General features: G+C 43.2%; 1 protein-coding gene across 3 annotated transcripts in view; it reads left to right on the plus strand.

Annotated features, from left to right (window-relative positions):
• The window catches only part of COL5A1 (collagen type V alpha 1 chain), a 184,275-nt gene that overhangs the window by 139,632 nt on the left and 21,836 nt on the right, over positions 1 to 22,807 (plus strand). For all 3 annotated transcript variants that reach the window (XM_080989706.1, XM_080989708.1, XM_080989707.1), the window contains exons 32-53: positions 299 to 352; positions 2,287 to 2,331; positions 2,444 to 2,497; positions 2,619 to 2,663; positions 3,380 to 3,433; positions 3,608 to 3,661; positions 5,846 to 5,899; positions 7,669 to 7,776; positions 8,204 to 8,293; positions 8,885 to 8,938; positions 10,030 to 10,137; positions 12,784 to 12,891; positions 13,524 to 13,577; positions 14,814 to 14,867; positions 15,487 to 15,594; positions 15,696 to 15,749; positions 15,854 to 15,961; positions 16,756 to 16,809; positions 17,682 to 17,789; positions 18,687 to 18,740; positions 21,561 to 21,614; positions 22,039 to 22,092. In XM_080989706.1, coding sequence (XP_080845832.1) covers positions 299 to 352; positions 2,287 to 2,331; positions 2,444 to 2,497; positions 2,619 to 2,663; positions 3,380 to 3,433; positions 3,608 to 3,661; positions 5,846 to 5,899; positions 7,669 to 7,776; positions 8,204 to 8,293; positions 8,885 to 8,938; positions 10,030 to 10,137; positions 12,784 to 12,891; positions 13,524 to 13,577; positions 14,814 to 14,867; positions 15,487 to 15,594; positions 15,696 to 15,749; positions 15,854 to 15,961; positions 16,756 to 16,809; positions 17,682 to 17,789; positions 18,687 to 18,740; positions 21,561 to 21,614; positions 22,039 to 22,092 — 1,530 coding nt within the window. The remainder of the gene's footprint in view (positions 1 to 298; positions 353 to 2,286; positions 2,332 to 2,443; positions 2,498 to 2,618; positions 2,664 to 3,379; positions 3,434 to 3,607; positions 3,662 to 5,845; positions 5,900 to 7,668; positions 7,777 to 8,203; positions 8,294 to 8,884; positions 8,939 to 10,029; positions 10,138 to 12,783; positions 12,892 to 13,523; positions 13,578 to 14,813; positions 14,868 to 15,486; positions 15,595 to 15,695; positions 15,750 to 15,853; positions 15,962 to 16,755; positions 16,810 to 17,681; positions 17,790 to 18,686; positions 18,741 to 21,560; positions 21,615 to 22,038; positions 22,093 to 22,807) is intronic.

The following is a 22,807-nucleotide window of genomic DNA, read 5'->3' on the forward strand; positions in this document are numbered from 1 at the left end:
CCCCTGGGCTAGTCACTGCCTCTCAGACTAATCTACCTCACAGGGTTGTTGTGAGGATAAAATGGGGAGGAGGGGAACTATGTAAGTCAATATAAGTGTTTAAAACAAACAAAGGAATGGTCTTGAAATTTCACTCTTTTTGACTTGTTAAGGGCTCCACAACAACTTCGTTTCCTTCTCTTCTCTTGGAAGTGCGATTCTTTGGTCGCTAGGGTGCCTTGTGATGTTATTTTCGCAGCTACAGAATGTTCATAGTGACTTCCTACACGCTCTTTCTCTCTCTTTTCTCTCCCTTCAGGGCTCCATTGGATTTCCAGGGTTTCCAGGAGCAAATGGTGAGAAAGGAGGAAGGGTAAGAGCCTTTTTTTTCTTTTTATGTCAATGCTTGACTCATTCCTATTGCAGAATTGTAGAGTTGGAAGGCACCCCATGGGTCATCTAGTGAAACCCACATCACTCTTTGCCCTGATCTGAAGCCCCCATTTTTCCTCCAGTGCATGTTTATGACACCTGAGGATGGGGAAACCAAAGCGTAAGGGACGCGACAAGGATCCCTTGTGATTAGGATAACATTGAGGGGCTGGTTAAAAGGCTTTGTGTTTATTTGTCCAAGTGCAAAGCAAACTCCATTTCCATAATTATGAGACTGACTGGCAGTCGGGTGGGGGTGGGGGCTCTCATGTTCTTCAACAGCACCCATGTTACAATGAGAGAGCATGGACAGCGTTAAATTTCCCTTTTGCTCTCATTTAAATTCAAATTGCTTCTAACAGGCATGCTTGATCGGAATGCAGGAGGTATAAATTGCTTTTCAACATGTTAATATTGTGCCATCTAAATTTAGTTTACATAACTTGAGGACGGGAGGGGGGCCATGTACTTTCCATCTCCCTCCCCCCAGCCCGGCTGCTCTTATTTTTCTGGTGCACAATTTTCATCCCTTGATTGTTAGCCACAGATCACTTCCCCACCACACGCCCCTAGCCTGCTATAGGGGAGGCTTTTGACAGCTTTTCATTCCACTGAGTCGTGTCTTACGAAATGCCACCCTCTCCTTGCTGAATCATGGGACAAATTCAAATGCCAGGCAGTGAGGAAAACTAGCAGCGAAAGCACCACTCTACTGCAACTGTCTGAAGCCCAGCCCAGCTCATAGAATTACAAAGTTGGAAGAAACCCTGAGGGTCATCTAGTCGAATTTCCTGAAATGCAGGAATCTTAACTATATAAGACATGACAGATGACCATCCAACCTCTTCTTAAAAACCTCCAAATGAAGGAGAGTCCATCAACTTCCGAGGAAGTCCATTCCACTGTCAAACAGCTCTTACCTTCAAAAAGTTATTCCTGATGTTTAGTTAGAAACTCCTTTCTAGTAACTTGAATCCATTAGTTTTGGTCCTACCCTCTGGAGCAGGCGAGAACAAGCTTTATCCATCTTCCATTTGACAGCCCTTTAGATATTTGAAGATGGCTATCATATCTCCTCTAAGTCTCCTCTTTTTTAGGCTAAGCATACCCAACTCCCTCAACCGTTCCCCATAAAGCTTGGTTTCCAGACCCTGGATCATCTTGGTCACCCTCCTCTCATCCGTTGAAAATCAACAGAGTTCAAGATAGTAACATTGCATTTTGTCCTGGGTAGCATTTGACTGAACTGATATGATGGAGCAGAATGTTCATTAACATTCTGGTTGCTCAGAGTAGATTGCAAACATTTGCAATCCAGATAGGGAAGAGGATGGTGTCAATTTGGCTGGTGGAGCCTATAACAGCCAGGAGACAAGAGTCAGGGGTGGAAGAAGCTGCAGGATTGGAGAGTGAAGAACAGGTACAGGAGGAGGAAAAGATCGGTCAGGCAAGTGTAAAGTCAAGAGCTTCCATACCTCCTCCACCTGCCCATATCTCTTCTACTCCACTGTATCCTGGAACCAGAAAAGGATTGAAGCAGGAGGAGCAGAAACAGGTTACATGCAGGCAGAATCTTTGTCTGCTTGTGCGGAGCTTGGGTGGGGCCAACACATAAGCTGAGGTCAGGGGCAGCTGCCTCATTGGGTGCATAGCTAGAAGTAGCTGAAAGACATACAACTGATGGACATGCCTTTTCCTAACTTGCAAGTATAGTTTTGATGCTAAAGAGTGAATTCCTCACTCGGGACATCCCATGCCTGAGAGTGCCATGATATCCAACCTCTGCTTGAGCACCTCCGATGAGGAAGAGTCCACCACCTTCCAAGGTACTCTGTTCCAAGTGATTTAAGGTCACCTCTTATTTTCTGGTTCTAGGGTACTCCTGGTAAACCTGGACCAAGAGGACAGCGGGGCCCAACGGTAAGCCACCCTGTCCCTTCCTGCTTCTTGGCTTTTCTGGGATTGGCTTTTGGGCCAGTTTCTGCATCATCAGACAGGTCACACCGTAACAAGTTTCCTTCCTTATCTTAAGGGTCCCAGAGGAGAACGTGGTCAGAGAGGTATCACCGGAAAACCAGGACCCAAGGTATTTGGGATTCCAGACACCCTATCCCCAGATCTATGTTGTGTGCTCAAACTGATGTTTATGTCTTTTTGGCCTTGTTAGCCCTCTCATTCTAATGTCCTTATTTTTTCTTCATTAAAAGGGCAACTCTGGCGGTGATGGGCCCCCTGGTCCTCCAGGCGAAAGGGTAAGAAAAAAACAGAATCTGACAGGAACTAGGTGAGAGATAAACAAGGGGCAACTTGATAGAAGTTCATAAAATGATGTCACAGCAGGGGGGAGAGAATAGAGAGAGGTTTCCCACCCACCTCTCCTGATACTGGAACTTGTGGACTTTCAGTGAAGCTGAATGTGGGAAGATTCAGGACAGAGGAAAGAAAGTCCTCCTTCACACAGCACATAGTGAAACTGGGGAACTTGCTTCCTCAGTAGGCAGTGATAGCCACCAACCTAGATGGCTTTAAACTAGAATTCGACAAGTTCATAGAGGAGAAGGAGGTTATCAATTTCTGATAGCCACAATGGCTATGCTCTGCCTCCCTGGAGGGAGACAGTAACATTTCTAAACACCCATTTCTGGAAATCTCAGGAGGGGAGAGGGCTCTTGTCCTTGAATTGTGCTTGCAGGTTTCCTTTTAGGACAGGATGCTAGACTAGATGGGACATGGGCCTGGTCCAGCAGGCTTTTCTTACGTTCTTATGAAGGAAAGTTGTAGTAGTAATAACAACAACAGAAGAGCCTCCCTCTGCTGTAATTATGCACCTGCCCCTGACAGATGGATCTTGAGGTTCTACCAAACCTGCCCCACCCCTTGCTCTAGAGCCCACCCCCAAGTGAGAGGCCAATTGCTTTAGCATCACCAGGTGGCAACACTAACTTTCTTGTGTTCTTTTGTCTCTAAGGGTCCTCCAGGGCCCCAAGGACCTACTGGCTTTCCTGGACCCAAAGGCCCTCCAGTAAGTACAACAGCGAGAGAAGCATCTGCCCTTGACCCACCAATGCACCCAGTAAACCAAAACAGAGCTTTAAAAACTCCTACAAGACAACCCACTGGCTCGGATTCATCACACCTTGTATGTGAATAAAATCTTGCTGGCTGTTTCCTCTTAGCATTTTCTTTCCCCCTCTAGGGTCCACCAGGAAAGGACGGGTTGCCAGGACATCCTGGGCAGAGAGGTGAAACTGTAAGTACACAGAGATATTCCCCATTCTGATAGGTACTTGATGTGTGGTTGTGTTCTGTGTATTTGTATGCTTTGCAGAGGATTCTTGGGCATGTTCCACTGCAGAATGAGAGTTCAACTTTCTGCTGGGGATATGTGTTGGAAGACCAACTGTGGCAGTCAAGATATCTTGGAAGACCAACCATGGCATTCATTATATCTTATAAGACCAACCATGGGATTCAATATATCTTAGAAGGCCACCCATGGCAGTCAAGGTATCTTGGAAGACTAACCATGGTCAAGATCTCTTGGAAGATGAACCATGATACTCAAGTTACAAATAGGTAGCCGTGTTGGTCTGCCATAGTCAAAACAAAAGATACACTTCTTCGTATCTGAAGAAGTGTGCTTGCACACGAAAGCTCATACCAAGAACTAACTTAGTTGGTCTTTAAGGTGCTACTGGAAGGAATTTTTTTGTCATGATACTCAAGATATATTGAAACACCAACCATAGCATTTTATGGGGCCTTGTCTGCCATTGCTGATCTTTTCATTGTGAGGAGCCACTGATAAACATCCTAGACATTATTTGAAAATCAGTGGTAAGTACAACAGGCAACCCTATTCAGAAGGAATAAAAAGGGGACCTTTCATCAGTTTTCAGGGGGCAATAAAATGAGTGGGGGAATGTGGGCCATAGCACCATCATCAGTATTCCTTTGGTTGGGTTGTAGCCGGTTGCCACCATTCTTCTTTAAATGACAACTGAGAATTCCTGCCTCCTTGGGAACAGGAGTTTATGGCTTTACTCTTCTACTAAGGTCCTGCTTGTGGGCTTCCCATTAGGGCATCTCTTAGGCCACTAAGTGAATAGGATGCAGAACTAGATGGACCACTGGCCTGATCTAGCAGACTCTTCTTATGTTCTTACAATTCCCTTTTTCTTCTTAGAGCTCATTCATCAGAGTCTTACAGTCTAAACCAGCCTCCTCTGCTGAAAGCTGGTGCCCTTCTGATGTTTTGCACCCCAACTCTCATCATTACCAGCTAATTGTGCTGGATTTGGGGGAGTTTTGTGCAAACCATCAGTTCTGTTGCACTTGATTCACACACCTTCCAATCTGTGGAAAGTTTTGGTTCAGTAACAACCAAACTTTTGAACCTCATGTAATCTGCTTTCCCATCTGACAACCTGCAAATATTCAGATACTCCTTCTGTCACCTTTCATTTCCCTATTGCTATCTCCTTCAGGATTTTATATATAATGTATATAAAACAGACAGAACAGTTATAGCAACAGATGAAAATGAAAACAAAATATGACAAACATAACTACAAAATAGGCAGCTAGAATGAGTCCACTTGCACATGGGTTAAAATAGCAAGGCCACTCTTAAGTAAAGACAATCACCGTTACCTAATTATCAAGTCTAGTTCCAGATTTGCCAGGCTGGTGACAAGGCTGTCTTGAAAATGATGGCTCTATTGTATATGTCATAAAGGAATGCCAAATCATATTAAAAGTATGTGAGGTTCTGGTCCTTGTCGAAATTTAAAATTATGCATAATTTTATCCATTTTAGCTATATTCCAAAGTAAGTGGCACCGTGTCCAGTGTCAGATTTTGCACTGTTTTCAACTGAGTTGCAATTACTATTTCAACTGCCAATAATATAGAATCATAGAATTGCAGAGTTGGAAGGGACCTTGAGAGTCATCTGGTCAAACCCTTTGCAATGCAGGAATCTCAACTAAATCATACATGACAGATGACCATCCAATCTCTGCTTTTAAAAAAACCAATGAAGGAGAGTCTACCACCTTCTGAGTGAATTTGTTCTACTGTCATACATAAGACCAGTTCTTTTGACAATATATCTACATTGGTACCATCGAAAATATTCACTAAGATTAATTTTGGACAACAAACAAGTGTTTCTTTAGTAATATCTATCATTTCTGTCAAAATTAAATTCCAAGAATCTTGCACCAACTTACACTCCAAGCGTAAATGATAATATGTATCAAGTCCTTTGGGATTTCTCCCTCTTTCTAAGATGATAAGAAAACTTATTTGGAGAAAATAAGCTAATCAATGTCAGCTGGATCATTATTTTGCATGATAAAAGATTAGCAATTTATTTAGCTATCCACTGCTCTTTTAAAACAGTAATTTCTTATTTACTTTTTTCAAACAGGGTTTCCAAGGCAAGACAGGTCCCCCTGGGCCTCCGGGAGTTGTCGGTCCTCAGGTAAGCACCCCCTCCCCACCCAGACCAAACCACCCTATCCTCTTGCCAATTTCCTTCTCCCAACCTTACAGGGAGAACTGCCAACTATCCAATTATCTAGCAATTAGTAGACCCTGTCGGATTAATGGCAGAGTTAATTCTGTAAGCCCATGTTTGTGTCTGCTTTCTGGGGTGTAAAAGTCGACTGCCTGGTAATTATTGTTTGGATATGCTAAAACGTAATTAGTGTAATCTTTGGAAACAGCATGTTGCCAAGGCATTGTTAATGGAGTCAATGAGAAGTTTTGCGATGTTTGCTTTTCCTTTGTGAGGAGATGCAGGATTGGGACACTTAGGGGTCTGCCCACACTCCCATTTGTCTCATGCTTTCTTATAATTTGCATCGGGTCAGTAGCACTGATCTGAAAGCTTATCATTTCTAAGCCCAATGCAGAAATGCGAAAACCGTTTTGTTTTTTACAAAAAATTGTTTTTTTACAGAACAAATGAAATACCCATTAAAACCCAATTAGAAATTGGTTCTTCTTCTGATCCATTCCTTTTGGGGGGGCTCCTGAATGGAAAAACACACACTTTCCCTTGTGACACATTGTGTAGGTGTTCCTCTTTCACCTCCCCACTTCTGTCTCCGCCCATGCCTTGTGTAAAAATTTCCAGTGGTCTCCGGAGCCTCTTGATGTGCACTTCTGGTTCTCTGCCCTACACTATATTTTTTAACAAAAGGTTTCCCCTTTTGCACACATGTGGGCATTGCGCATATATGTGTATGTGTGTGAGAGCGAAAGCAGCTTCCCTTTCCAGTGCCAGTAGTATCAGATGTGTGACCACAATGCAAAAATGGGGAATAACAGGGGAATGTCAACCATCCACGTAGCCCCCCATTCCTTGGCTGCAGCAGCGGTCAGCACCCTGTGCTGTTGACACCTTAAATGTTTACATTATGGGCTATGTGAGTGGTCTTCCTTTAATGTTAATCAAATTACAGTCTATTTTTAACTTGCTCTTGTTGGACTTCCCCTTGGGGGTTCCAGAGAAGTGGCAATATTTTTTTAAATTATTATTATTATTATTATTATTATTATTATTATTATTATTAATTGTGTGCTTGTGAACATGTGCACAGGAACAAAATGGACTTCAAGAACCTCTGAAAAAGAGCAATAGGAAAACAGGGCATGCACTGCAGTGCTGTGGCACAAGGGGGCAGAGAAAGGGGTGGTTAAGAAGGAAGAAAAGTGGAACAGTGATGGACAGGATATTGTGAGCTTCTATGGGTGCCTCATTGAATAGTTGTGGAGGAAGGTGTGGGATGAGGACCCAGAATCCCAGACAAAACTTGTGGCAGTACAAATCTGCACTGCAACAAGCAGTAGAAAACTTGGGACAAATGGAAAAGTGGATATGCCCTTTCAGTGCTGTTGCTCCCTCTCCACTGGTCTGAGAGTGGCTAAGGGAGCAGAAAGGTCAGGACCACCAAGATGTACATAGATGTATTCATTCATTCAGTTGCAGATTGCATAACTATTTAAAACAGTCCCAGTCCTTAGGCAGAATATACAAATATGCACAGACTTTTATAGATGTGAAAAGGTTGCCGCACTTGGGACTTACTTATTCTTGCTAAACCACAGAGCTTGATATACCTCTCAGATCAAGCTCCCTCTCTCCTGTTCCGGTATTTTTGCATGTGTTGTTCTTGCTTTCAGTGTCATATGGAAAAGAAGTGTCTCCTTCTGTGCATTTAATTACTCTCTATGCTTTCCTCGTAGGGTCCTACTGGGGAAACTGGTCCAATGGGTGAGCGTGGCCATCCAGGGCCCCCTGGACCTCCAGGTGAACAAGGACTTCCTGGTTTAGCTGGAAAGGAAGGAACAAAGGTGAGTCTGTTTTGATGCAATCAAGGACTGAACCTGAGCAAGACCTTCTACATGCAAAACAGATGCTCTACCTACCCCTGAGCTATAGCCCCTCCCCAGGTAGGATTAGTCTGTATTGACCATAAGGGAGAACTTAATGATGTCCCTCATCAATTTGATTTCTCTCTCTCTGTTAAAACAAGAAACCTTTTTAAAAATGGCCCAAGGAATAGGAATTGCTTTTTTTAAAATGCCTCTTGATTTGTTGTTTTTTTAAAATACATTTTGTTTATTATTTTTATTTTACTAATTTCTGTTCTTAACATTTGAATCCTCACATTATAAACAGAATGTTAAAAACAAAACTTTTGTTTTTTAAAAAATCCAACTGTGCAAATAAGCAATGAGTTTCTCCTTCCAATTCTGAACCTTGAACCTTTCCTTGCAGGGTGACCCGGGTCCTGCTGGCCTTCCTGGAAAAGATGGTCCATCTGGTCTGAGAGGATTCCCAGGAGATAGGGGTCTTCCTGGTCCAATCGTAAGTAACAGGACTTACGTTGGAAGCATCATGGTGTTCCTTCTGCTAATTTCCCCCAAACAATTTTAATAGTTTCTGCATACCAGTTTGAGTCTGAGATGACAGAACCATATAATTGGTGTACCTCAATATGTTCCTTTTCTGTGAGCCTGGGAATGCTGGAAGGGTAGCTTTATTGGATGAGTGGACAATGATATCATTCACATATATGATAACCAAAAAAAGGGGCCAGCAAGCCTTACACATTTGTTGACTGTACAGCTGACAGCTGACATTGTCTGTCTGCTCTAACTTACATTGTATTTCCAGTGCACAGGTTATTAATTATGGTCACCAGTCGACTATCCATCCCTAGCTTCCATAATTTGAGCCAGAGCATAGCTTTGTTGGTTATATCAAAGGCTGAGGTCAGATAGCCAAAAACATCATTTAAATATTTCTTGAGGGTGCCTGCATATTTCTCTCTTAAATGGTTTTTAAAAAAGCACTGGTACACAGTTGACTTCCCCTAACAAAAGCCTGATTGGTCATCTGCTAATTTTCCATTTGGGTGACCTTTCTCCTCTTTCTCTCCCATCTTCTTGCCTGCAGGGACCTGTGGGATTGAAGGGCAATGAAGGACCTCCTGGACCCCCAGGCCCAGCAGTAAGTACAAAACTTAGAATTGCCTTGAATCTTCACATTTGCCAACAGCCAAATTCTTCCACCTTAGAAACGCTGCAGACTGTTCAGTTCTTTGTTTGCTTATCTTCTAATCAAAGCAAATTGCTGCACCTAAACTGTGGCATCTGGTGTCTGGCCCTGGGTTCTTTGGTAGGACTGGATTTCCTGTATTAATTCTACATAAAGTGGGGTTCTATGCTTGTTTGAGAGCCAGCAGTATGGTGACCCATTAGGAAGCTGGAAGAGTAGCCCTTATGTAGAGGGTGTAACGAGGCTGTGATTTTGATTTTGACCTGCATTTGTCACAATCACTGCTGTTTACATGCTGCTGCAGTTCAGTTTCTTCCCAATACTATGTTATTAGTCTCACTGTCCACTACTTAATGTAAGTTAGGTAACTTTTTACATCATGTAGGTAACAACTGACATTGATCTCAATGTAATGGAAACATCAGTATGATGTTTAAAAAGCCGTTATACATTGTTTATGGATGTTAATTTTTCTATTTTGAGAACTAGTAGTTGTTAGAAGCATAAAAGCATAGAAAATTGTAGAATTAGAAGGGTCCCTGAGGATCATTCTAGTCCAACCCCCTGCAATGCAGGAATATGCAATTGTCTCATACAGAGTTTGAACCTTCAATGCTCTGTTTACACAGTCAGAGGCAGTAATACTTTGAATAACAGTTGCTGGAAACCACAGGAAACAAGAGAGTGCTCTTTTGCTCAGGATTCTCACTGACATCTGGTTGGCCACTGTGAGAACAGGGAACTGGACTAGATGGTCACTGGCCTGATCCAGAAGAGATCTTCTTATGTTCTACCTCCACAGTTGGATGCAGTAATGCTTCTAAGTACCAGTTGCTGGAAGCCACAGGAGGGAAGAGTGCTCTTATGCTCTGGTCCCCATCCCCTCACTAAAGAGGGCTCCAGGTCTGCAAGCAGCCTGAAAGAGATCACTGAACCTGAAGTTAGCAAATGCTGTCCACACTCACATTATTTTTGATGGTTTCATAGCAGCCTTTGTCTTGTTGTTGAATGTCCACCAACCCTCTCTCCATCCTCTCATCCAGGGCTCTCCTGGTGAGCGAGGTCCTGCTGGCTCAGCCGGCCCCATCGGTCTGCCAGGGCGGCCTGGACCACAAGGGCCACCTGGCCCTGCTGGTGAGAAAGGGACCCCGGTAAGTCTTACATTCAGATCACGGTCAGTGGGTGGGGCTGGGGTAGTCCGATCCTGCAAGTGATGCAAGTGGTTAGTTAGAAGAATCGAATTTTAGACTTGGAATGAACTCCCTGCAATGCAGGAATCAAAGCTAAATTGTTTAGAATGGCAATATTTTTTTTAGGGATGTAACTCTGAGTTGAAAGGGTCATGCCCTAAGTTCTGCTTGGTGTAGGCCAATGAGAATGAGCAGACCTGAGCGAGTGGATCTACTCTGAGTAATAATAATGATTTTATTATTTGTACCAGCATATACAAAAAATAATAAAACATTGAACATTAAAGAGAAATGGGACAGGGCCCATTGAACTCGCAAATAATAGGCTACAGCACATGCAATCTCAGCAGAATTCAGCAAAATAGCCTGTAACGTTGGGTTATATATTTATTTATTTTCATATCGTTTATACACTGATTGATCCTATAAAGACAACAGCCTCAAAATGAGCTTACAAAAAAAGACAAAACAGTAAGAAAAGATGAACGATAGTTTAAGGCTTTCAAAAAGTTAAAATCACAATAGGCTAAGCAAGATTAAAACTTGGATCAACCATCTAAACATGTAATGTGGTGAGATGCGTGGAGGAGAAGCCTGTGTGTGTGTGTGTGTGTGTGTGTGTGTGTGTGTGTGTTTTAAAGGTATGATAATTCAATAGAGAGCTTCCATGTTCAGTAGCAGTGTATCTCCTGGCTCCCAGTCCCTGGGGATGTACCACTGGGCAGAATGGGTGGGTAGGTGTTGATGTTGATGGTTGATGACCCTTCTTACAGAAGAATATCATTATTATTCTTGCTTTCCTTTCCACTCTACTCTGGGCCATGATGATCTCTCTCTCTTCTTTCCCACCACACACAGCTTGTGACTTTCAGAGGCGTGGAAAACACAGCCTCAGTAAGGCCTTTTCCCTCCTGCCTGCCTGCCACCTTGAACTGAGTGTTGGCGTAGAGTTTTTGAAAGATGGCAGCCAGGCCTGAGGCACTAATCTCCCTCTCCGAGCTGTGTCGCAGACGTCTGCACCGTAGCCTTTATATATGTAATGTTTTCAGAGAGCTGAAATGGGTAGTTTATCTGATGCCAGATTGGTTACTGCAGAGAGCGCCTGGAATTCAAGGGAGAGGATGAAGTGATGCTCTTGGAAAGGAGAGAAACATCAAACATTCATCCTGTTGCAGGCAGGGGGAGGGAGTGCAGGGCAACTACCTCTCTCTGCTCACACTCTAAGTCTAGGCCTTCAAGTAAAGGAAATGCTTTGAAACAGCAACTCATAAGAATGATAAAGCCATAGAAGTCTAGAGTTGGAAAAGACCCAAAGGGCAATCTAGTCCAACCCTATGCAATGCAGAAATGACAACTGAAGAAGCTAAGCTAATTTCAAAGTTTGCAGTATTTCTTCTCCAGTCAATACGAAGCATCAGTGACATTTGAAGCTAAAAGTCTGCCCACTGAAATATAGCACCTCGGCTAGGATGTACGGCGGAATATTTCCACTGCGGAAGGCTTCAGCCCAGTGGCAGAGCATCTGCTTTTCACGCAGAATGTCCCACTTTCAATCCCCACTTGTAAGGCTGGGAACACCCCCTGCCTGGAACCCTGAAGACTGCCTGCGGTCAGTCAGTGTAGACAATCCTGAGCCAGACGGACCAGCAGTCTGAGTAAGGCAGCTTCCTATATTCCAAATTAATTCAGTCTTTTCTTGAGAACTATAAGGACTAAAACCTTACTTTGTGTTTAGGGAAGGGCCATGGCTCAGTGGCAGAGAATCTGCCTTGCATGCAGAAGGCCCCATGTTCGATCCCCTCTGGTTTCTCCAGGCAGGGCTAGGGAAAACACTCCTTGCCTGAAACCATGGATATAATCCGATAAAGACATTGTGGAATAGGAATGCAGCACATGTGGCCCTCCAGATGTTGCTGTACATTAACTCGCATCATCCCTGTTCATTCTGGCAGCAAGGGCTGCTGGGAGTTGGTGTCAAACAACAACTGGAGAGCCAAAGGTTTCCCCATCCCTGATTTCTGACTCAACATAAGGCACCTTCCTGTATTGTTATTCGGCGTCTTGGGTCAGTGGTACTTCACATCACATTACATGCAGGTTCAGTTCCTGGTGGCAACTCCAGGTGCAGCTGTGAATATACTGTGCCTGAAATCCTGGAGAGGTGCTGCCCGTCAGGGTAGACAATACTGAGAGATGGACCAGTGGGTCTCACTCTGTATAAAGCTGCTGATATATGTGCTTTCTTAATATAAGATATATTTTTTTAAAGGAAAAAAAAAGCTTTAGTTGCACATTGATGGGAGGGGAGATCCATCCTGCCTGAGCTCATTACTTACTCTCTGATATAGATCTCCTCCTCATCTTCTTGAGGTAGAGACAACTAGAGAGTTATTAATTTTTGATGTTTTGTTATATTCTTATATGTGTTGGAAGCAACCCAGCCAGATGGGTGGGGTATCACCATCATCATCTTACTTTATTTTTTATTTCTCAGAGCAAGGATTGGAGTTAGGCTTGTTTTAAAATGAGCAAGTTACACGTGTCAATATAGTGGAGAGGAATTTGATCTGGGATTTTGATTTCTCCTCCTCCTTTAACCTTTCTTAGGGTGAAAAAGGCCCTCAAGGACCAGCTGGTCGTGATGGTATCCAAGGTCCAGTTGGGCTACCTGGCCCAGCAGGGCCTGTTGGACCACCAGGGGAAGATGGAGACAAGGTAGGAGACATTTCCCAATACCACCCCCTGCCACCCCCCAAATAATCAGGTTAGCAAAATCTGCCACTAATCAATTATCAATCTAGCATGTATCCAGTGAAGGATATCCTCCTCTCCTTGCTAATGTTCTTACTGGGTTTTGTTTAACCTGCGTTTTACAGAGGGATTGCCCTACATTGTTGTGGAAATGAGCCCACAAGATAATCATTTGAAACGTACACCAGGGTATCCCTTTGTTTTCTGATGTGCATGTCTGGAGAGTCACCTTGTCCATCTGTACCATGGGTACTCTGAACATTGTACAGAGTGCAAAAGATTAAATCAGTGGTTGACACATAACAAGCAAATATACTGGAAAATTAACAAAAGTTGCAAAAAGGTTTCAACAAGTTACTATAATCAGTTTGCCCTTTTAAAATCAGCTTTCTTAGCATTATGTGGCAAAACACACATGATAGAGTGTTTTTGCACAACTAGTGCAGGATATGAACCAAGCTAATGTCACCCTCACACACGTAACCCTTATCAATTGCTGACCAGAGCAATGCTCAATATCCTTAATCCTGAAACCAAACTTCATTGATTGCTCTAACAAAATATAATGCTGTTTGTGTTCTCCCCTTGTTGGATAGGGTGAAATTGGTGAACCAGGACAGAAGGGAAGTAAAGGTGACAAAGGGGAACAGGTAAGGTGTGGTTTTCCTCTTGAGGTGGGTTGTTGCAAGTGGTGATGTAAAAAGGTATTATTTTCTGTTCCCTGTGGGAATCAAACCACAGGACAACTTTTGTTCTTCACCTGATGCTCCTCTTTATTCCAAGTACCTGGGAAAGGTCCCTGAACTCTTGAGATCCAGAGTTCTCTGAACACACTACAGAGTGCACAGTATGGATATAGTCATTGTCATGCAAATCACAGAGACTAACTTCCTCAGATGTAGTGGAATACTACAGAGTGTCCAAAGCAATGTTGCAGAAATAGTTTTTCACCTTTTAGATTCAGTTTGTGTAGCAGTTATTTAGCTCTCCTGCAGTCTGAGGTTATTCATGTTAAAACATTTTAGCACAGTTTTGTTTTGTGTTGCTAAAGCAGTACATGAATCACCAAATATCACCCTCATCCTTATTCCATATCACATTCTCTCTTGTTGTTGGCCAGCACTAAGTTCATTATCCTTAATCCTGAAGCCAAACCTTATTGATTTCTCTTACACCTGTACCTGAAAGATGGTATTCCCTCAACCAAACCTGCCCAGGTTTTGAGATCTTCAGGGGAGGCCCTTCTCTTGGTCCTGCCACCCTTGTAGGGCCACTTGATGGGGATGTAGGAGAGGGCCTTCTTGGTGGCTGCTCCCAGACTTTGGAACTCCCTCCTTAGAGAAGCCAGACTGGCTCCTTCCTCATTCTGTTGGCAGGTGAAGACTTCCCTTTGCCAGTAGGCTTTAGAGATCTGCCTGCTCTTAATTAAAGAGCTGGTGCCAAGCTGTTTTTATTGTAATTATTGGTATGGTTTAAACTGATTTTATATATGTATATAGTTCTAATTCTATCAGTGTATAATTGTTTTTTAATTATGGTTTTTGTAATATGTTTTTAGTAGTTCTTGTTTTTATCTGTAAGCTGCCTTGAGAACTGTCATGGGAAAAGGCGGAGTATAAAGAAGTATATAATAATAATGGTCTCATGCAGCATTCTTTTCATTTTGCTACCAAACCTGAATTTCATTTCCTTGTGTTCATCTTCCACTGAACCTGGCATTATTATGTAATTTGGTTATCTTGTTATTACGTCATTCCACCCTGTTTGTTTCAATGAAAAGGAAACGCAGTGTGGGGGGAGAACATAATCAATTACATGTTGTTTGCAGGTAGGCAGCTTGCTATCCCCTTGATCAATGCACTGAGCATGCATCTCTTTTTTTCCAGGGTCCACCAGGCCCTACTGGTCCACAGGGCCCAATTGGTCAACCAGGTCCAGCTGTAAGTATGGCTATTATTTTCAATCATCCAATATCTTGTCAAACTTCACTTATATGGGAACTGTACTGGACTTCATTTGAGGAATCCTTGAATATGTGAAGATCATAGTCTCTGATCATGTTCAGAGTGCCTTCCTCTACCATTGAAAAGTCACAACCTGTTTCCTAGGATTAAAGGATCTGGTCTTCTGGCTTCAGGCTGAGTTGGGACCTCACAGCCCTTTCTCCTCAAAATTAAAGCAGGGGTAGCCAATGTGGTGACATCCAGATGTTTTTGGACCACAACTCCCAAAAGTCAACATATTCAATGATCAGGGGTGGTGGGAATTAGAGCCCACAACACCTCAAAGGCCACCCCGAAATCAAGCCCTGGGTGGGGACATGACTGTAGAAACAAAAAGAGGAGAGACTCATTTCCTTAAGGTTCTCTCTTCCACCAGTTACCAGCCATCCAAATGAAACATGCTCCATTTTGAGATGGCAGCCACAGTAGGGTAAATTTGCTGTGCTGAAATCTGTCCTTCCTTCCTGATCTGAAAAAGCCCCAACCATGTCCTTCATCAGGGATTTACTCCATCCCCTCATTCATTTTGGTTGGATTTTTGGGGGGTGTTTTTTAGGGAGCTGATGGTGAGCCTGGCCCTCGAGGACAGCAGGGTCTCTTTGGTCAGAAAGGGGACGAAGGACCAAGAGGATTCCCTGGCCCTCCAGGACCTGTGGGGTTGCAGGTAATTTCCAAAACAAGTTAAAGGAGATTTATGGGAGGAAGGGAAAGGAAAGAAATGTGTGATTCAGATGCTCTACTCACTCTTCTGACACTGTTCCACAGGGCTTACCAGGACCTCCTGGTGAGAAGGGCGAAACAGGCGATGTTGGCCAAATGGTAAGGTTCCCATTTCCCCTGAAGTGTTGCTATTGCCGCAGTCTGCTTATGTCAAAAGGTTAACTTTTTCACCAATTAAATGTCTCTTTTTTCCTATCCTCCAGGGTCCTCCAGGGCCTCCAGGGCCGAGGGGTCCATCTGGGGCCCCAGGAGCGGATGGGCCTCAAGGTCCACCAGGTGGGATTGGAAATCCTGGATCTGTCGGCGAGAAGGTAACCTATCTTTGGCTCATCTCTATGCCCAAGTCCTTTGGGGTGGGGATTTGAGAGGAGGAGATGAGCATCTGAGCAGTGTTGTTACCTGGATATAGGTAAAGTCAGGCAAGCGATGGACCTTGCCTAGGCTATAGCTCAGAGGGAGAGACATCTGAAGGAAAGCCAAGAGTATGGTTAGCTCCAGGGTTTTGAGGGTTCCTCTCACCAAGAGGCCATCAGGGGACCATTTAACCATCAAAGGGTGGAACTGTGCACGGCAAGGAGATTGAGAATCTGCTCAAGCATCCTTGGCCACTTAAACCTTTAAGCTAGACAAGACACTTGCTAGATTCCTCTTTTCAGCTCTTGGTGGTCATGCAAGAGATAGCTATGATCTGCCTCCATGGTCGGAGGCAGCCATGCTTCTGAATACCAGTTGCTGGAAACCGCAGAAGGGGAACTGCTCTTCCTCTCAGTTCCTGCTTGTGAGCTTCCCATAATGCGTTGGCCACTGTGAGGACAGGGCACTGGCATGACCCAGAAGGCTCTTCTTACGCTTTTATGCCACCATGGAATCAGGCAAGCTTGTGGTCTGAGGGGTTAGGAAGGTTGGTTTCTAAAATACCCAGAGTGGCTCTTGCAGAGTGAGGTCATACACACCACTGGACGGAGGTTTGAACTCCAGGATCATCAGAGAAAGGAGAACAGGTGGGGTAGGAAGGTCAGTGGTGAGGGCTAGAGTACAGCTCTTCCCAATATCAAAAGCAAAGGGCATGGCTATATTTCATGGTCCTGACCTGCAATTTTTACAGGGTGAACCTGGAGAATCTGGAGAACCTGGCTTGCCTGGAGACGGTGGACCCCCGGTAAGGCCTTTATCTTCTTATAAAAATGACTGTGTTTGGAAATAAGATGGTATGAAATGGTGCTGAGGTTTTGAAGTTGTCTTGTCTAAAGTTTTCAGTGTGAGGTTCATATAACCTCAATAGCAACCCAATCCACTTTTCTGCTATAGGCACGATAATGGGACATACAGGACATTACTATGTTACTGTAGAATAAGTAATTAATAGATTCACAGAATTGTAGAATTGGAAGGGATCCCAGGGGTCATTTAGTCCAACCCTCTGCAGTGCAAGAATCCCAGTTAAAGAATCCCTAAGAGATAGTCACCCAGCCTCTGCGTAAAAACCTCCAGCAAACCAGAGCCCACATTAACTGAAAAGATAACTCATGAGTTATGTGTTGCCAAAGGCCAGGAAGACTGAAAAATATGCTGTTTGGTGGGATTTTACCTTACATGCAGATACGCAGGGTAGCCTCTCCATCTTACAATACCAGATTTGACTTTCCTGATCGCCTTAACTACTCTGCCCACCTGATATTAAGTCCCAGATATACTGTGCTGCTTTTGTGGACTTCTGTTGTTTTTATTGTATTGATTTCTTCTATTTACTTTAATGAAGTCTTTTGCCGTGAGGAGAGGAAGTCTTTCAGAAAAAGAAGAAGCAATTACTACTTGTCTTTACTGAGGACCAAGGCATTTCTGATGGGGAGGGGATTAGGAATAATAATAATAATAATAATAATATTAATAATAATAATAATAATAAAGATGCTGAGTTGAGGATGATCCTTTTCATCATTTCCTTAGAGATTCTGTGCATTACCTTTAACTGAAGTGGCAGGTGTTTCAAGAAGATTGTGCCTAATGTGATCTCTTCTCTTCCATTTTCAGGGTCCTAAAGGCGAGAGAGGGGAAAAGGGAGAAGCAGGCCCCTCAGGTGCTGCTGGCCCCGCAGGACCCAAAGGCCCCCCGGGTGATGATGGTCCCAAAGGTAGCCCTGTAAGTAGCCCCCACATGGATTCCATAGGCTGTGATTCCCAAAAGGAGGACAGCTTTCCCCATATCTACATAACTGACTGATCTTGGCCAATCAAGAATTGCGTTTGCAGTGTATTCTGGAACAATCACTCGTAGCGTTGCTTTTGCTTCAGTTTCGTTAATCAATTTTTGATGAATCAAATCTCAGTTTGCAAACTTGAGTGGTGGCCTCATGTTCTGATACCCTGTTTGAGTAACTGAAACCACAGCTGTTGCATGGAGCTGGATGTGTCTCTGTACATTGGCTCTAGATGTCTGTGGGTTGTATCCAGTGTTAGCCCAATGTTAGTAGGCCCATTAAAATCAGTGGGCTTAAGTGAGTAATTTCCATTGATTTTCAATTGACTGGCACCATTACATAATACCTGTTTCACATTTGTAAGAAATCAGTCTTTTGGTATGGTAGCACCTACACTTTGGAACTCCCTGCCTATTGACATTGTTGTCATTCGCCATATGCTTTTTTCGCCCCTGCTAGAAACATTTTTGTTTAGGCAAGACTGTCCAGAAACGTTGAATGTTCATGTGCGTTATAATCTGCTTTTAATTTATTGCTGATTTTATCATTTGAATGTAAACATGGATGATTTTGTTGCTTTATTCTCTTTGTAACCCACTATGAGGATTTGTTAGTTTTTTAACAACCAAGTGGTGTATAAATTTTATGAAATAAATATAAATACATATTTTTAAATATTGTTAAAATGAATTAACAACTAAGATCTAATATTTGATACAACCCTGTGTGCTGCTGAATCAGTGGCTCATACTCTAGGCTGCAGTTTACATTCTTTGTAAGATGCCCACCCAGGAACTGTAGATTTACATGGTTTCATTCTACACATATATTTTTTGTAGGGTCCGGTTGGTTTTCCTGGTGATCCGGGACCTCCAGGCGAACCTGGCCCAGCCGTAAGTACCAATTATGAAGCTGTTAATTTGCATAACTTCCTCCTTCTGGTTTCCTCTTTGAAATATGCCTCACAGTGCAATATTCAGAAGTAGGTCCCGGTGGGTTTGGTGGAACGGACTTTCTTGTAAGCGTGCATAGAATCAAAGACTTAACTCTCATTTTTACTCAACTGCCTCTGTAGCCTTACTGCAGGGGAGGGAAATGAAGGTCACAGAGGACATTTTCCCTTGTAATGAGCAGAGCAGGTAGTGGGGATGTGAGAATCCATCATTTTCTGTTCTGCCATGTATCCGTTGAATGCAATGCTGTTTCCGTTTCACTGCCGTTCGTCTTCCGCCGAAAAACAACATTATTTGCCTCACTGTCTGCTGTGGCAAAATGTGTAATTTAAATAATCAATTATGTAATGGTCGCTACACTATTCCACCAAGTTCATTTTAATACAAAGGAAAAACAATGCAAATGAGGAAAGGGACGTGGCCAATTGCGTATTATCTGTCCACGAAAAGCATAAAATCATAGCATTTGGAAGGGAGCCAAAGCACTATCTAGTCCAACCCCCTGCAAAGCAACAACAGCAGTAGATTCTTTTCATATTCTTTGGGCTGATTTCTGTCCTGGGTATGGAACAAATAAGCAAACATTGTAAGTTTCCACTCCTGTTGCTTTTTGCTTTGGAATTTTTCTGACATCTCTACTTGTGACTCATTTGAGTACAGACAACACTGTTCCGCCTTCATCCACCAAGCCTTGTTGCCAAATTCCACCCCACTAACACTAACTCATGCAAAAAATGGTTTCATTTTCACCAGTGAAATCGTGGCGGGTTTGTGATTCTGCATTTCTTATTTATCCAAGCCTCTGTTATCTATCATAAGGATTTAAAGGGATTCTTTAATAAGATGTGCAAATATAGCAAACGAGACATCAAACTAAGCATATCACCAAACTAAACACCATCAAAACGGACATAGAGGCAAGATGAGTAGAAACACAACAATAATATAAAAACTTGTAAAAGAATGAATAGCATAAAATATATCCCACGGTGGATTACAAGGCTCATATTTATGCAATACATATCAAATATTCATGAACATTGCTGGATAAAATCAAATTTAGTAGGTAGGTGCCAGCCATGAGATTCTTTGGCCAAATCAATCAGAAACAGCCACCCCAAAAGATTAAAAGTCTGAGGTATCTGCATCACCCCCTTGGGACCAGAGATAAACATGACTTTTTTAAAACTGCAAGTCTAAAGAGGAATACAGTGGTGCCCCGCAAGACAAATGCCTCGCAAGACGGAAAACCCGCTAGACGAAAGGGTTTTCTGTTTTTCAATGCGCTTCGCAGGACGAATTTCCCTATGGGCTTGCTTCGCAAGACGAAAATGTCTTGCGAGTCTTGAGATTTTTTTTCGCTTTCCCCCCCTTTTTCTAAGCTGCTAAGCCTTTAATAGCCTTTTAGCAGCTAAGCTGCTAAGCCGCTAACCCTTTTATAGCCGCTAAACCGCTAATAACGCTAATCCGCTAAGCCGCTAATAGGGTTGCTTCGCAAGACGAAAAAACCGCTAGACGAAGATACTCGCAGAACGGATTAATTTCGTCTTGCGAGGCACCACTGTAAGATGTGTCCTTCTATCCTATCACTAGGTGAGCAGTAGAGGTGGAATTAGTTGTGGTCAACAATTATCTTAAAACTAGGGTTTTCTGAATGCAAAACCCATTTCAACACTGAACACAATCAACCATTTTTAGGTTGCTGTCCAATAAACATGCATGCATTTTATAATCTTTGCTTTTGCAATGTATTTGCGAGATATAAAACTCTTCAAATAACCACATAGTGTGGTAACTGGAATGCTGAAAACTGCTAGATTCTTAGTGCCCCTACACAGAACGATGGTTCCAGAATTCCTGGGTCGGGAGAATCAAGTCTTCTGTGTAGATATGACCATATCTCCATATCATTAACAAATGTCATATCTCCATATCATTAACAAATCTTCTCCATATCATTAACAAATGTCAAGCCAAGTCCCTCATCAATTGCCAATTAATGGATCCTGTTTCCATTTTTCTTGAAATTTTCTGGCATAGGTTGCAATATTTTATTTTTAATTAGTTTTTATTGAATTTTTTCAGATAAACAAAAAACACATAATAACAAACAAGACACATACAACAAAGCTTGACTATAAGCGTAGGTGCTGCTTATAAATGCATAGGAAGGAAAACCCCAAACAACATTTGCTGTAGAAACAGCAATCTGGGAGACCAAGATATTTTTTAGATTTTAATCTAAAGACCAAAAGTGTACAGTATAGGTATAACACCAGTCCATAATAGACAATGGAGATCTGCGGGGAAGACGGCTCCCCGTTGTTTCAAAACAAATATGACAAATGGAGAGCAAATAACTGAGAAGAGTGTTTTGGATTTAAGCCTTCTAAGCTGCCTGTTATGCTCCATAACTTTTCCTGCAACTGCCAACAGCCATACCTTGTTCCACCATCCCTTTAGAGTACAATGGGAATAATGTCTCCAATGCTGGACCAGTTCCAGCCTAGCCTAGCCATTGTTACAAGGTGGATGATTAGATCTTTATATAACAAATTTTGCATGGTTTTCTGGAAAGAGTAATAGCAGTGCAATTGTAAACAGAAGGAGAAGGAGATCAGTGGGGCTCCCCTGCTGGGGTGTGGTCTTCAGCAGTCACTCAGTCATAACAACCCTTGGTTTCCATATCTTGTGATTGCCTTCAAAGAACATGAGTTGGTGGAAGGCAGAATGTGAATCTATCTCTTGTCTTCTTTTCAGGGCCAAGATGGTCCACCAGGTGATAAAGGAGATGATGGAGAACCCGGTCAGACTGTGAGTAACCATTTGTGTGTCACATCTGTTTGTTAAAGACCAGATTTACCAGCTGTCAGGCATTTGCCCTCCTCCTCCCCAGAAGGAGATGGTGGGGGGGAGATGAGACCAGCCTGCTGGGGTGAGGGCATGGGCAGGAAATCAAGGGGTACTTACCTCTCCCCTTCCCTGCCACTAGCCTCTGATTCTCTCCCCTCCTCCCTGGTGATGACCCCCCAAAACCCATTGGGCACCACTGGTATTGCCCTGTCCCCATTTTGTGCTCTTCCCAGACCCATCCACCTTCTGGCTCTGCCAGCTCCTGACACCTTTATAGGACAGCTAATGGCCTATCTTGGTTGGTTGCATGGGGTCAAACCATTTGGTGTCTTCCTGTATCAGAGGTGCAATGATGAACTGGCTCACATTCTTTTCATATATACAGGGCTCTCCTGGTCCAACTGGAGAACCAGGTCCTTCAGGTCCACCAGGGAAAAGGGTAAGTTATCGTTTTACGTGGTGTCCTGTAACCTCGTGGCAAGGTTTATCAGAAACTTTCAGGGGAAGACCAGCAATGGTAGTGGGTGTCAGAGAATCATAGAACTGTAGAATTGGAAGGGACCTCAATGATCCTCTTGTCTAATCTCCTATATGGGTCGTAATTCAAGAGTGACAATGTGAAGCTCAGTTCTGTTGTTGTTGTTGATGTTGTTGTTGTTGTTGTTGTTGTTGTTGTTGTTGTTGTTAATGTGAACAGAGGCCTATGTATGGCAACATCAGAATCACACATGAGACTCTTCATTCTGGGATGGGGAAGGCTTTCAGCCTTGTGAGCATCCCTTCTGGGGGGGACACCCAGCAGAAGTGGGAGGGGCCAAAGGCAAAATAGGCAGGGCAACATACATGACTTCCTTTTGCACATTAGCCTACATTCCAGCCACACACATAAGTGAGAGGTTTCTACACATAGAGGTTTCTACCCTCCACAAAGGCCTTCTTAAAGGATCAGGTCTGGACCCAGCATCTGCTGTTCCAAAGTGTTAGGTCCTCCATGGAGTGGATGTTGGTACCACCACTGAAAAAGCAGCTGCCATACTTCCATTGGAGTAGACATGGGGGGGGGGAGCAGGGCCTTAGATACTGGATGAAACACACAGGGACATAGAGGCAAGGGGCTTGCACATAAGGAGAATCATAGAACTGTATAATCAGAA

Source organism: Podarcis pityusensis, assembly GCF_964106645.2.
Source record: "Podarcis pityusensis genome assembly, chromosome: Z".
Taxonomy (NCBI): Eukaryota; Metazoa; Chordata; class Lepidosauria; order Squamata; family Lacertidae; genus Podarcis; species Podarcis pityusensis.